Source organism: Corella eumyota, chromosome 2 (genome assembly GCF_963082875.1).
Source record: "Corella eumyota chromosome 2, kaCorEumy4.1, whole genome shotgun sequence".
NCBI lineage: Eukaryota > Metazoa > Chordata > Ascidiacea > Phlebobranchia > Corellidae > Corella > Corella eumyota.
In genome coordinates, this window is record NC_137491.1 from 21,254,058 (window position 1) to 21,266,282 (window position 12,225).

Genomic DNA, 12,225 nt, shown 5'->3' on the forward strand with positions numbered 1-12,225 from the left:
TAAGTTTGTTTTCTGCAAAAGAAATTAAAAAAAAGTACAACAAATGGCTCAGAGAGGGCAAAATAAGGTTATTTTCCTATGTCTGCCAGCGTATGATTACGACGATGACGTCGTGCGTCACGTGACTCGCGAGCGTAGGGACTTTCCCTATTTACAATATTTACCTTCAAATCCCGATATCTCGAAAACTACTTGACCAATTTTTAAAATAATGGTATCCTCGTGCAAGTTGAAAAAATTCCAACATAATTAAAAAAGAAACTCTCCGACCGAACCATCTCTTTAATGATTTTCTCCCTACTAAGAAAATTCGCTACTTAAGTTTTATTTATAAAAATAACTTACACAAAAATTGCGCAATTTATTTACTTAAAAAAATCCGTTAGTCATCAACATGTGATTTTTACATACTTGCTAAATCACGCGAATTAAACCAATTATGAAATTTGAAGCAGCATTTTTGTTTTAAACTTGAACAAATATGTTTAGTGATTCATGATTCTAATATAAGTTTTTTATTCAACGGAACTATAAAAATAAAATAAAAAAGCGCGCGAAATGCTCAACGTTTTTTATGGTTTGCTACTTTTATCCGTAGAAAGCTAATAGAGCAAATCTTTCGACTTCAAATACAAAAGAAAGAAAATTTTTCGTATAACTGTGAGTTTAGTAATTTAATGTGTTAGCTTAAAAAGACGAAACAAATAAAAAGTAGTAATATTGTTTATTGATAAATGATAGTTGTAGCTGTATAGAGTTATCTAAATAGGTTTAGTGGCAGTGCCATAACATAATATAAATTTAATTTAGTTATTTAAAAACGGTTTAAACTTTTAAAATATAAAAAAGTAATTTACCGCATCAGTGGTATCAAATGACGCCCGAAAATCCGGTCCACGTCACTAGCACTAATGCGTTACATAATCATTTTCTCAATAAGTCTGACAGGGCAAGTAGCAAGAAAAAAAACTAATATTAAGCTAAAACAACATTAAGTAGATTCTATAAACTAAATAAATATACTTTTATAAATATTTTTTATCCTCTTTTTTATTTGACTTCGCCTTTTTTGCCTATAGCAACAGTTTGTAACTAGGTAATTTAATCTAAACAGGTATAAAGAACGCTTTTATAGTTAATTTCTTAGAACTTGTTAATAACTTTATTTTATTTATTTATAATGTTTACTTAACTGCTTCACTAGTTTCTTAGTATTGGGATAAAAATAAAAATTTTCTATCAGTTTTCAGGAAATATAAACTGATAAATAGCTGATTATATAGATGACTAAGCTGATATCTGCCTTCCTATTTCCTGGTTGATGTCAGTTACATTACTGGTCTGCTGGTAGTGTTAGTTGAGTTTATTTTAAAATAGAGCTGTCACTTTGTTGGTTAAGGAAAATGTATTACAATAAAATTGATTGTTTACAGATAGATGTTTAGATATATTGCAGTTACACAATCCCGCCAATCAGTAGTCTGGTAGTCATGTAGTATATTAAAAACACCCATTTTAAACATGTTTAAAACCCAATACTAAATAAATTAAAACTTGATATCAAATATATTAAAAACCTGATATTAAATTTTAAGTTGTAAGTTAAACAACATAAATCTTTATATAAATATTTTAGTTTAAATTATTCGGCGATTACAGTTTAGTTTCGGGTTTTTGTAAAGGGAGTTTCCAATAAAACGGAGTACTTTCCGTTGGTTGTTCAAACATTTCGAATAAACTAAAATAACATACTTCATTGAAGTCAAACAAACATTTGATTTATTGCTATGTATATAAAGATTTTGTGAAGTGATGTTTATTCCAAATAGGAACATAATATTAGTAGTTGGCTGAAAATAGATTTTTCAATTACGGCGTTAAAGTTTCAGGCCTTACACCTCAGCTAAGACATAAAGTTGTCATATTTTTCTATGTATGTTATATACTTTTAAAAGTTGTTTACAAGTGAAAATTTAATGTAAAGCACCACAGGATATGGTTACGTAATTATAAATTACAACACCACCTGTAAAGTGTTTACAAATTGGTCTGTTTAAATAGGAAAATGTTTTTAAACATCACACCTTATTATTAACATTAGTTTTGTCACATTTTGTTTACTTATTGAAATAAAACTTAACACTGGTGGATGACTAATATCAGGTAAGTACATGAGTCATATTTAACATTACAACATATATTAAAATACTTTGTTTTTTTTTAGAAGCTTCTAAAGAGCTTTGTTGATAATAAAGCTAGGAATTTATCTTAAACAGATGTAATTGTTATAATGTCCGATGATAAATCTAAGAGTTCATCGGCGAAAAATAATGGATTTAAAAAAAAGAAGGAAGATTCTATAAAAAATGCAGTTGACCCCCTGGTTCCAGAACTAAGGGATTCAGAAAATACCGATAATGAAACAGTGGAAGTGGATAAAAAAGCGCTTTTAAAACTTTTAAAAATAATGGACACCTTGCAGCCACTAATAAGTGAGTGTGGTGATTTGAAAAACGAGTTAATGAAAAAATCAAATTTACAAGAGGAAGATTTAATAATGTTAGCACTTAGTACTAGTAGACCCCTTAGAAAAGAAGAACCCAGTACGAGTAAAGAAAGAAGTTTTCAAAGTAAGGAAACCGAAATCGTTACTACTCAAGGGGAAACCAGCAGTGTTGTGAAACTAAGTTCACCCCCGTAAGTAATATCACATCCTTGATTTTAAAAGTAATTTTTTTTTAAAACTTGATAGTAGTTCCCTACTCAATCTATTGATTACAACAGACAAATGGTGTAATTTTAAAAATAGTTTTAAAATTACAAAAAGAAGACAAAAACTAAATTATTATGTTTATATTTTAATAACAAACATGTTTTGTAATATAGAGTTTTAATGACTAACCCAATGGTTTCACTTGAAGCACAAAGCACATCTCAACAAGGTTTAAATGAAATAAAAAAGAATGTAATCACACAAACTGAGAATAATCGACCAAATTCTCAGCAAATTTCCGATCAATTTTCAAATCCAACTTCTTCAAATGAGGTTAGTAATAAATTAGTTTTTAATTTTTTTTTTCGTATATATTTTTATCCTCGATGTGGAAAAGTCGAATGCGTGACTTAAACATAGAGTAACATCTGTTACTCCGACTCACAGTCCTAAATAGTAAAAATATTTATATTTGTTTAGCCTAAATGTAAATTGAAAAAAAATATTTTGTGCTGTTAGCCTAACAATATAAATATTTGTTTTTTTTGTTTAAACAAAGTTAGTATTTTATTTTAAAATGTTATCACAAAATTCTAAGAAATGTTTTGTATAATTCTGAGTAATCATATTGTTAGTTTCTAATTCAAAAAATATTACTTTCTGTTCTAATTCTCACAGAAAGTAATATTTAATACAAAAAATATTACTTTCTGTTCTGGGTTTAATATAAATTAATATTTTTACTTTATATACATTTTTTAATATTTAAATTTAATTGAAATTACATTAAAAGGTCAAAATGACACATAATTAAACCAAGTTGATTTGTTTTTAATAAATTTTGCAATATTTTTAGTTTTACAGTTTACCTTCTGACATGCACCTGAGCGAAATAAGTAAACTTAAAAATATAATAAAATTTTTACAAGAAGAAATAAAAAAAGTAAGAATAACTAAAATGACACCATTGCTTATTCTTTTTTAATTGGATTTTTTAAATTTGTTTCAAAACCTTTTGGGTTCTTTAAAATTTATATACTTTTTCCATTTTTTTTTTCTGTGAATAATTTTTACTACTTCACAACTCTAGAAAGTTCAAAATTTTGATAAAAATAAATAAATAATTTAAATTTTTGTTAAAGTTAACACAAATTAACAAAGACTGGCAAAAGTACAACAACCAACGTGAAGTTGAATTTTCATTAAAACAAGCAAAATTCGATGAATTAACTCAACAAGTAAACGAGATAACATCGGGTGAATTAAGTTTTACTCAAAGACAACAGGTTGGTTTTTATTTTATGCCTTAAGTGGTGTTTTTTATAGTTAAGTGTTTTTTTTTGCGGTTAAATGGTGTTTTTAAGTGGTGTTTTTGTAGTTAAGTGGTGTTTTTTGTAGTTAAGTGGTGTTTTTGTGGTTAAATGGTGTTTTTAGGTGGTGTTTTTGTAGTTAAATGGTGTTTTTTTGTGATTAAATGGTGTTTTAAAGTGGTGTTTTTTGTAGTTAAATGGTGTTTTTATTTGTGCCATGAACCATATGTAATGAAGTGGTTAAAAAGCAATCCTAGCATTAGGTTCAAAGGTTTTAAGTTCAATTCCTACTGTTGTCATGTTGTAAATTTTCACGCTAAACTCTAAGGTTCAATTGTTTAGGAGTTTAATTAATCCGCATTAATCTTTATTTTTTGACATCAGTGGTTACTGGTCATCATACAGTATTTGTCAGTTTTTAATTAACTTTTTGAGAGTTAAATTAAAGTTTTAATTAATTTTTTTTTAATTTTGATTAATATTTTTAAAGGATTTTCTTAATGAAGAAATTCAGAATGTTCGTAGTGAGTGTGATTTAGAAAAAGAGGAATTGCAAAATCGCATTGATGATTTATTACAACAATTGGAACTCAAAGTTCAAGGTAAAGTAATTAGCAGCAGAAACCATTCTTAAAAAAATTTTCATTCTTTAATTAAAAATTAATTTTTACATCTAGAAAGAAATTTCGATTTTTTATTGTATAGGCTATATCTTTATCCTCGATGTGGAAAAGTCGAATGCGCGACTTATACATAGAGTAACAACAGTTACCCCGACCCATTCTTGAGTTGACCCTGTTAGTTTGGGATATTATAGATTATAATTGATCGATAATTATACTACTATAATTATACAATATTATATAGATTATAATTGCCCGAAAATTATGCTGCTGATTAAGTGTCAGTAGTTATATATATAAAAATAAATCTTAGTGCTTTACATTTTTTTTTAAATAAGACTTGAACCTATAAAGAACAAATTTAAGGTAAATTTATGTTAAATAGGATAAACATAAGATTAATTTTTTTTTTTTTAACTTTTTACAGAATTGGAATCATTTAAAGTAAACACAGCGAAAACCATCGAGAATTTGTCGTTTCTGAGTGAGGAAAACGAAGAATTGAAAACTCAAAGTGTTGAGTTGAGTTCGGCGTTGGTTGTGGCTTCAAGGTCGAACACAAATCGAAATAAAAAGTTGGAAGCCCTGGAGCAAAAAATTAGAGCATTACAAGAAAGAGTAAGTAATGTTCAGTTTTTGATGTAAAATTCTGTTAATATATGAATTATAAGTTATACTACTTTAAAATTATAAGTAATAAAAAAACAGTTTAAAGGGTATTGGATGCAATACCAAATTAATTTTTTTTATTTTGTTTGTTTTGAAATGTGGATCACTTATACTTAACAGATCTTGCGTCTTGTAAAATATGAGAGAAAATTAGCGAGGACTGTAAAGTATAAGAGAGAATTAGCGAGGACCATAAAGTACAAGAGAGAATTAGCGAGGACTGTAAAGTACAAGAGAGAATTAGCTAAGACTGTTAAATGCGAGTAAGCTAGATAGTACAGTTTGGTCCTAGGTTTGATTCCCACTGCCTCCATTTCATAACATATTAAGAAAAGAGTATTGACACATTATAAATTTTTATTGTATTTAAAGTGGGTTTAACACCAGGTTAATAACATTCAAATTGCTTTTTTATAACCACATAAAATGTAAATATATAAAAAACAGAGGACATTAAATTTTACTTACGTAAGAGGAAGTGGTATACAATTTAATGAGGTCAAAAAACAATAAATCCTAATTTATTGTGTAACAATGGTTGCTTGTTATTTAATACAATGAGACTCAATAAAAACGCTTTTTTTTGAATAACTTGCTTAATTCTGATTGGGTAAAAAAAAATCTAATATTTGTTTATTTTTTTAAATTTATTTTAAAATGAGATTTTTATTATTTTTTAAAAACTTGTTTATTTATTTTAAACTTTGTTATTCAAGCCTTTGTGAAAGTTTGTTATATAATATAAAATTTTATAAATGCTTCGAGTGCTTTCCTATTTTTAGTTTTAAAAAATTTTGTTCAAAAAATTACCCTAAAAAATAGTCTTTAAAAAATTTAATAACGTAGTAAAAATTAAAATAATTTAAAAAATTTTTCTGGTTTTAAATTTTAAATTTAATAAAGTTTTATGATTTCTGGTATTTAATCTTAATAATAAATGAGTTTATTATTAACATAGTTTATTACAAATTTTTTTTAAAGTTTAATATATATATTAAACTTTGGTTTTATTACGGGAATTTCAAATAGTAATTTTATATTTTAATTTTAAACCTTGTTTTAAGGTTGGCTGACCTTTAAAAGTGCCAATTTGAATTTTAGTTTTGTGCTATAGAGTTTGGGGAATTTAATAGTTTTCTTAAACAATGATTGTCTCATATGAATACTATTTCATCCTATAGATGTAAATTTAAGTTTAAAAAAAGGCCCAACTTTGCATTTTTATAAAATTGTCTTCTTTTTTGCTATTTCTCGACAGCCTTATTTTTTTAGCATTTTTTTGCAAAAAAACTCCCTAAAACAAAACATATTTCACAAGTTTGTTTTAAAATAGTTTAAATTATTTTAAATCAAAGGGAAAGAACCACAGACCCAACTTAAATACAACCTTGTTGTTTTTTCTTGTGAATAGTATTTCCATAAATTAAATTACAATTTTTCCGGAATTAATTTATCAATGACTAATTTAATTTTGATAAATTTTAATTGATTTGGATTCTTATTAAATTTATTTAAATTTAGTTTGGTATATTGTTAATATTGTCATAAATATCACAAAATATTTGCGAATATAACAAAATCTTAGTTTTTTGCACTTTATTAATGGTAATTATAGACATTTTTAATTATTTAAAAAAAAAACTTTCGAAATAAAAACACCTTTTGGTGTTTGATATTAAAATCTATAATGTAAATTTTAAGGGGGATTCCCCTGGTATTAAATTTATTTCGAAATCATAATCTTACTGAAAATCTTTAGATGCAAGCTGGTGCTTTTGTTTGATTGTTTTTTTAAAATACAATCGCTATGTGATTTTTTTGGTGTTGTGTTTATAAGTTATTGTATATATAAAATTTCTTACAATGCCCTATTGTATAGTAATTGTAGTCTTTTTCCTTCTTTGGTTGGTTTAGCTTTAAAAAAATCATTTTATTACTGGTATAGTATTATGTATAGTTTTGCAAATGTGAATAATTTTTGTTTTCTAAATTTTAATCATTTTATCATAAATATTTAATGGTTATCATAAATATTTAATAATACAACTCTCTTTTTTTAAGTACACTTTTATCAATACCCACTTTTGGCAAGTGGAAAACTTAAAATCCCTTAAAAGCTTTTATTTTATGTTGTAATATAAGATCGCCTTTATTTTTAAAGCTTTTACAAACACAAATCCATTTGGCTTAATTGTATTTACACTGAATCTCCATTAAGGCTTTTTAAACGAGAAAAGAAAATAACATTGGGTTCAATTAAGTTGTATTAGCTTATAACATGTTTACACTGAACCTCCATTAAGAAAATGATTTTGTGTTTAAATGTTGTATGTGTTGATTTGCTTTCACCTTCTAACAGGTATGCCAGATGTCCTTGAAATTAGATTATCTTTGATGTGTATCATATTACAGGCGTATAGTATGTCATATAACCTTCACATACGCTAGTCAATAGCTCAACTATGGTTGAGATTTTGATTATCACAATATGTTTGCACGGCACAACTCATACTTGCATGCAATAATTTACTCGCGCACCACAAATGGCATGGTTATTTATTTTGTAGGCCTATAAATGGGACATATATATATGTATGTTTATCGTCACTAATCTCCGTTATAAGCCATATACATTTACTTACTCAGCCAATGTGGCCCCTTCATGCTTATGTGGCTCTACATGTATTACCTTTAAGTATTTTAAATATAGTTGACTTACTTGTTAATGTCTAGTTTGTATTTTTCATTCATGGTGATGGTGTGTAAAGCTATCATTATACTGTGAAGAAATATCTGATTTAAAAACAACATTTTTAGACTTATTTGGTTTGGTGGTTGCTTACAACCTGGCTTGTACCTTGAATACAAATTTCTGGTTCTTAATTTGGTGATTGTTTGTGAGGTTAATGTACCGTAGTTTAATTTGTTTACATTCCTATTTTGGATGTATGTAACATAGGCATATGTTAAGTTATTAATAGTTACAACTTATGGTAATTTAATGTTATTTAATATTGATAACATTGATACGGTTTTTATAATTGTCTTGACTTTAAATGAACAACTTTAAATATTTACATTTTTAACCTTCACACACATAGGTGTGTTATGGGCGATGTTTCTATACTTATAAAATCTATTTCAGCTGTAGTTGTAATTACAAGGAAAGGTTATTTCTTTTAGTATGGGTTGGGTAACCTTTTCCAAATATAATTTCGTTTAAAAGTGACATTCGTTAAATATCAAATTACAATTGAATGGTGGTGTAATATTTGATAACCTTTACAAATGTTATTTGTTTGACATTTTAACATTTCATTAAATAAATAATAATAAAATGACTTTCATTTTCATTTTAGTTTTAAACATTACTGGCAGCTTGGTGTACTGGTTGTAACACTTGGCTTTACTACATAAGGTCCTGGGTTCAATCCCCACTGCTTTCATGCTGCAGAACCCTTAAGTAAGGTGCTATAAACGGTATAAACTCCTGCTGAACCAGCACTTAATTAGCAGCATAATTACCGGGCAATTATAATCTATAATATTTTAAATTGCTAATGGCAACTCGAGACTGGGTTGTGGTAACAACTGTTACTCTATGTTAAGGCCGTAAAGACGAACCTTCCCACATTTTATATAACTTTGGTTGACAATTTTGGAGAAATAATAACAAAATATAAATTTTTTAGCTCGCACAATCAAACCATGATAACCAGAGTCTGAAAGCTCAAGTTCAACACAATCAACATGAAGTTGACAGGCTAAGACGAAGACAGGCAGAACAACAGGTACAACTTTAATTTGTTTGTGGTACCATAGTCCTACTTGAATATGTTAGGTTTGTTTTAAACATCAATTGAAACAGTCCAATGTTCAAGTTTTTGCTTACTGGTTCCTAACAAGACCAAAGTCCACGGCCAAAGTCTGATATTAGCATTTTGTCTTTATAAAACACTACCATTATTTATTTTGTTAAAACAATAATTTTTAATTAAACTATAATGTTAGCTTATCATGTTTGCTTTAAAACAAACAAACTAATTAAGTCTTAAAAATTAATTTTTTATTTTAGACATATTCATTACCCCCTAGTAGGAACTTGGGGGCCCCAAACCAGGCCCAAAGAGCCCCATCATATACTCCACCCCCAAACCAACTTTTCTTTAGCACCCCTGAGTTAAACGACCAAATTATGTCCCAAAGTTTAAATTTTGGTCCCCCAAGCACAATTGGTTCCCAAAATTTTTCGTCACTAGGGCCTAATATAAATAATATGGGTTTCCTTGGCAACCAAAGTTATACCCCACCTAGCAACCAAATTTATAGACCCCCAAGTACCCATAGCAACCAAATCGTAGGCCCCCCAAGTTTGCAAAGTACCTATAGCAACCAAACTTTTGGCCCTCCAAGTTTGCAGAGTACCCATAGCAACCAAACCTTTGGTCCACCTAGTGTACAAAGTAACCATAGCAACCAAACCTTTGGTCCACCTAGTGTGCAGAGTAACCATAGCAACCAAAGTTTCGGCCCCCCTAGCAACATAATGTCACCCTCAAATGAAATGGATGATGATGATGATGCAATGTATTTGAACGACATTCAGACTGACGGTCCTTTAAAGATGATTTGTTAGAGTTTCAAGGTAAGTTTTATTCATTCTAACAACTCTTTTTTATTAAATTTTTTTTGGAAGATAATTTTTATGTTTTTTAATTCTTTGTTAATATAATTTATTAAGTTTAGAAATTCTGAATCATTTTTCAATATGTAAGTAGCCTATTTTTTTTTAATAAATTAAATTTACTTTTAATTTATTTTCACTAAAAGTATTTTTTTTTTAATTTTTATTCACTAAAAGTATTTTTTTTTTTAATTTTTAAAATTACAATTATTTCATAAAGTTGATGAATATTAGATTTAGATTTTAAATCTAGATTCAAGGTTTACATATTATTTTTTTAAGCAGTTTTAATATTTTTCAGATTAGAATTTTTAAATTTTAATGCAAAGCAAATTTTGGCCAAATTTCCGAAGCAAAGATTAGGATGCCACAACTTTATTTATTTTTTGGGACTGGGTTGGTGCAAGGAATAATTTTAATTAAAATTGGAAAAAAATTATTGACACCAAATCATTGCATAAACCCATTTTTATTTATATTTAGTCATGCCAATTATAGAGGTTGTAGTTGTAAGAAAGTAGTAATTTTCAACATTTTTTCAAGTTAACCTAAACACTAAATTTATAAAAAAAAAATATCTTAATGATACTGTGAATAATTTTATTTTTATGAATAATTTATCAAATTGGCAAGTTATTAAATAATAAAAATATTGGTTATTATTGTAATTAAAATGTTAAATGGTCAAAAAACAGTTTTCTATGCATGATACTTTTCCACACCATTCTATACACTATAAAAACATCACTGTTGTATGATATCATAAACATTAAATATTTTTATACTTCAATTCTAATACCCATTACTAACATGTATCCTAGTTTATATAAAAATAACTTTGTATTCTACGTGTAATTATACTTTTTTTAACAGTAATTCACAATAATAAAAAAACAACAAGAAATATTTTGTTAAAAAATATTTAAAAATAATTTTTTAGTTGTAAGGTACTAATGGTTTTAAAATAACTGTTTTTAAAGGCCTGTTCACACGACAAGCTTGCGTTGCGTTACTTTACGAGTTCTAGGGATTAACAAATACAAAATATTTAATAAAAGTATACCGCTTACGAAATCTTGCGTAAATTTCGCTTCAGCTACAAAACTTTACGAAATCTTACGTAACTTACGCAAACTTTTGTGGGTCGACTGAAAATAAGGGAATGGAAATTGAAGGAACGGAAAATAACGGAAAATAAAGGAACCGGAAAATGAAGGAACGGAAAATGAAGGAGCCGGAAAATGAAGGAACGGAAAATGAAGGAAACGGAAAATGAAAGAACCGGAAAATGAAGGAAAGCAAAAAAGGAAAGGGCGGAATCTTAAATACTAAAACGCGGAAATACCGTTGACTGTTTATTTAGAATTACTGTCATTTATTCGAGAACTGATAAGCGATAATGAATTAATTTTTATTACCCCAGCATACCCTAACTCTCTTCTATAAAATGCCCGTTTATTTCTAAAATAATATTGACTTAAATACAAATAAACAGTTAACGGAATTTCCGCGTTTTAGTATTTAAGATTCCGCCACTCCTTTTTTCACTTTCCTTCAATTTCCGTTCCTTCATTTTCCGGTTCCTTCATTTTCCGTTCCTTCATTTTCCAGTTCCTTCATTTTCCGGTTCCTTCATTTTCCGTTCCTTCATTTTCCGGTTCCTTCATTTTCCGTTCCTTCAATTTCCGTTCCTTCATTTTCCATTCCCTCAAATTCCGCGTCCCCACTTTTGTACGTGTGAACGACTCTGTTCATTTTAAATGGTTGCGAAATCTTACACTACGTTGCGTACGCCGTCTGAACGGGCCTTAACACTTAATTCTAGGTATTATAAAAGGATAACTTGGTATTATAAATCCCTGTAAAGAAATTAAAAAGTTAAATATAAAACAGCTTGAATTACCATGTAAACAATTTCGGTTGTAACTTTGTTTAACTTTTTTCAGTAAACTGGCGACGAATTGAAGGAGTAGGAAAGTAAGGTCAATACAAAATAGTTTTTTATAAACAAATCCATGCTTTATTAGAAAGTTTAAAGGATCTAATTTAAAAGCAACTGACAATTAAAACACAACTTTTATACCAATTCTCTTAATATAAAACTAAGGCAAAATGAGAAAGAGATTTATTTATAAGCAAATGAGTAAACCTACTTGTATTTTAGTGGTGTAGTTGTAAGAACACTTGCTACACCACCATGAGGGCGTGGGTTTAATCCCCACTGCT

At 27.9% G+C, this 12,225-nt stretch overlaps 1 protein-coding gene across 4 annotated transcripts; it reads left to right on the plus strand.

Moving 5' to 3' along the window:
• The first annotated feature begins 1,169 nt into the window (after window positions 1-1,169).
• Window positions 1,170-10,888, plus strand: LOC145741637 (uncharacterized). Of its 4 annotated transcripts, none has more exons than XM_082559253.1 (10): window positions 1,170-2,697; window positions 2,887-3,046; window positions 3,570-3,656; window positions 3,856-3,999; window positions 4,514-4,625; window positions 5,074-5,264; window positions 9,008-9,106; window positions 9,391-9,960; window positions 10,057-10,085; window positions 10,301-10,888. In XM_082559253.1, exons 1-8 carry the CDS (start codon window positions 2,291-2,293, stop codon window positions 9,949-9,951), a joined length of 1,761 nt encoding a protein of 586 aa, XP_082415379.1. In that variant the 5' UTR covers window positions 1,170-2,290; the 3' UTR covers window positions 9,952-9,960; window positions 10,057-10,085; window positions 10,301-10,888. The 4 variants fall into 4 exon arrangements, with proteins under 4 accessions (XP_082415379.1, XP_082415378.1, XP_082415377.1 ...); XM_082559252.1 differs by having other exon boundaries at window positions 10,062-10,085; XM_082559250.1 differs by lacking the exon at window positions 10,057-10,085 and having other exon boundaries at window positions 1,173-2,697.
• The last annotated feature ends 1,337 nt before the right edge of the window (window positions 10,889-12,225 follow it).

Bases quoted from the DNA above. Each gene is read 5' to 3' on its own strand.
- LOC145741637 (XM_082559253.1), top strand. From the start codon at position 2,291: ATGTCCGATGATAAATCTAAGAGTTCATCGGCGAAAAATAATGGATTT. The intron at 3,657-3,855 runs GTAAGAATAACT...TTTTTGTTAAAG, and splicing joins TACAAGAAGAAATAAAAAAA to TTAACACAAATTAACAAAGA. The intron at 4,626-5,073 runs GTAAAGTAATTA...AACTTTTTACAG, and splicing joins ATTGGAACTCAAAGTTCAAG to AATTGGAATCATTTAAAGTA.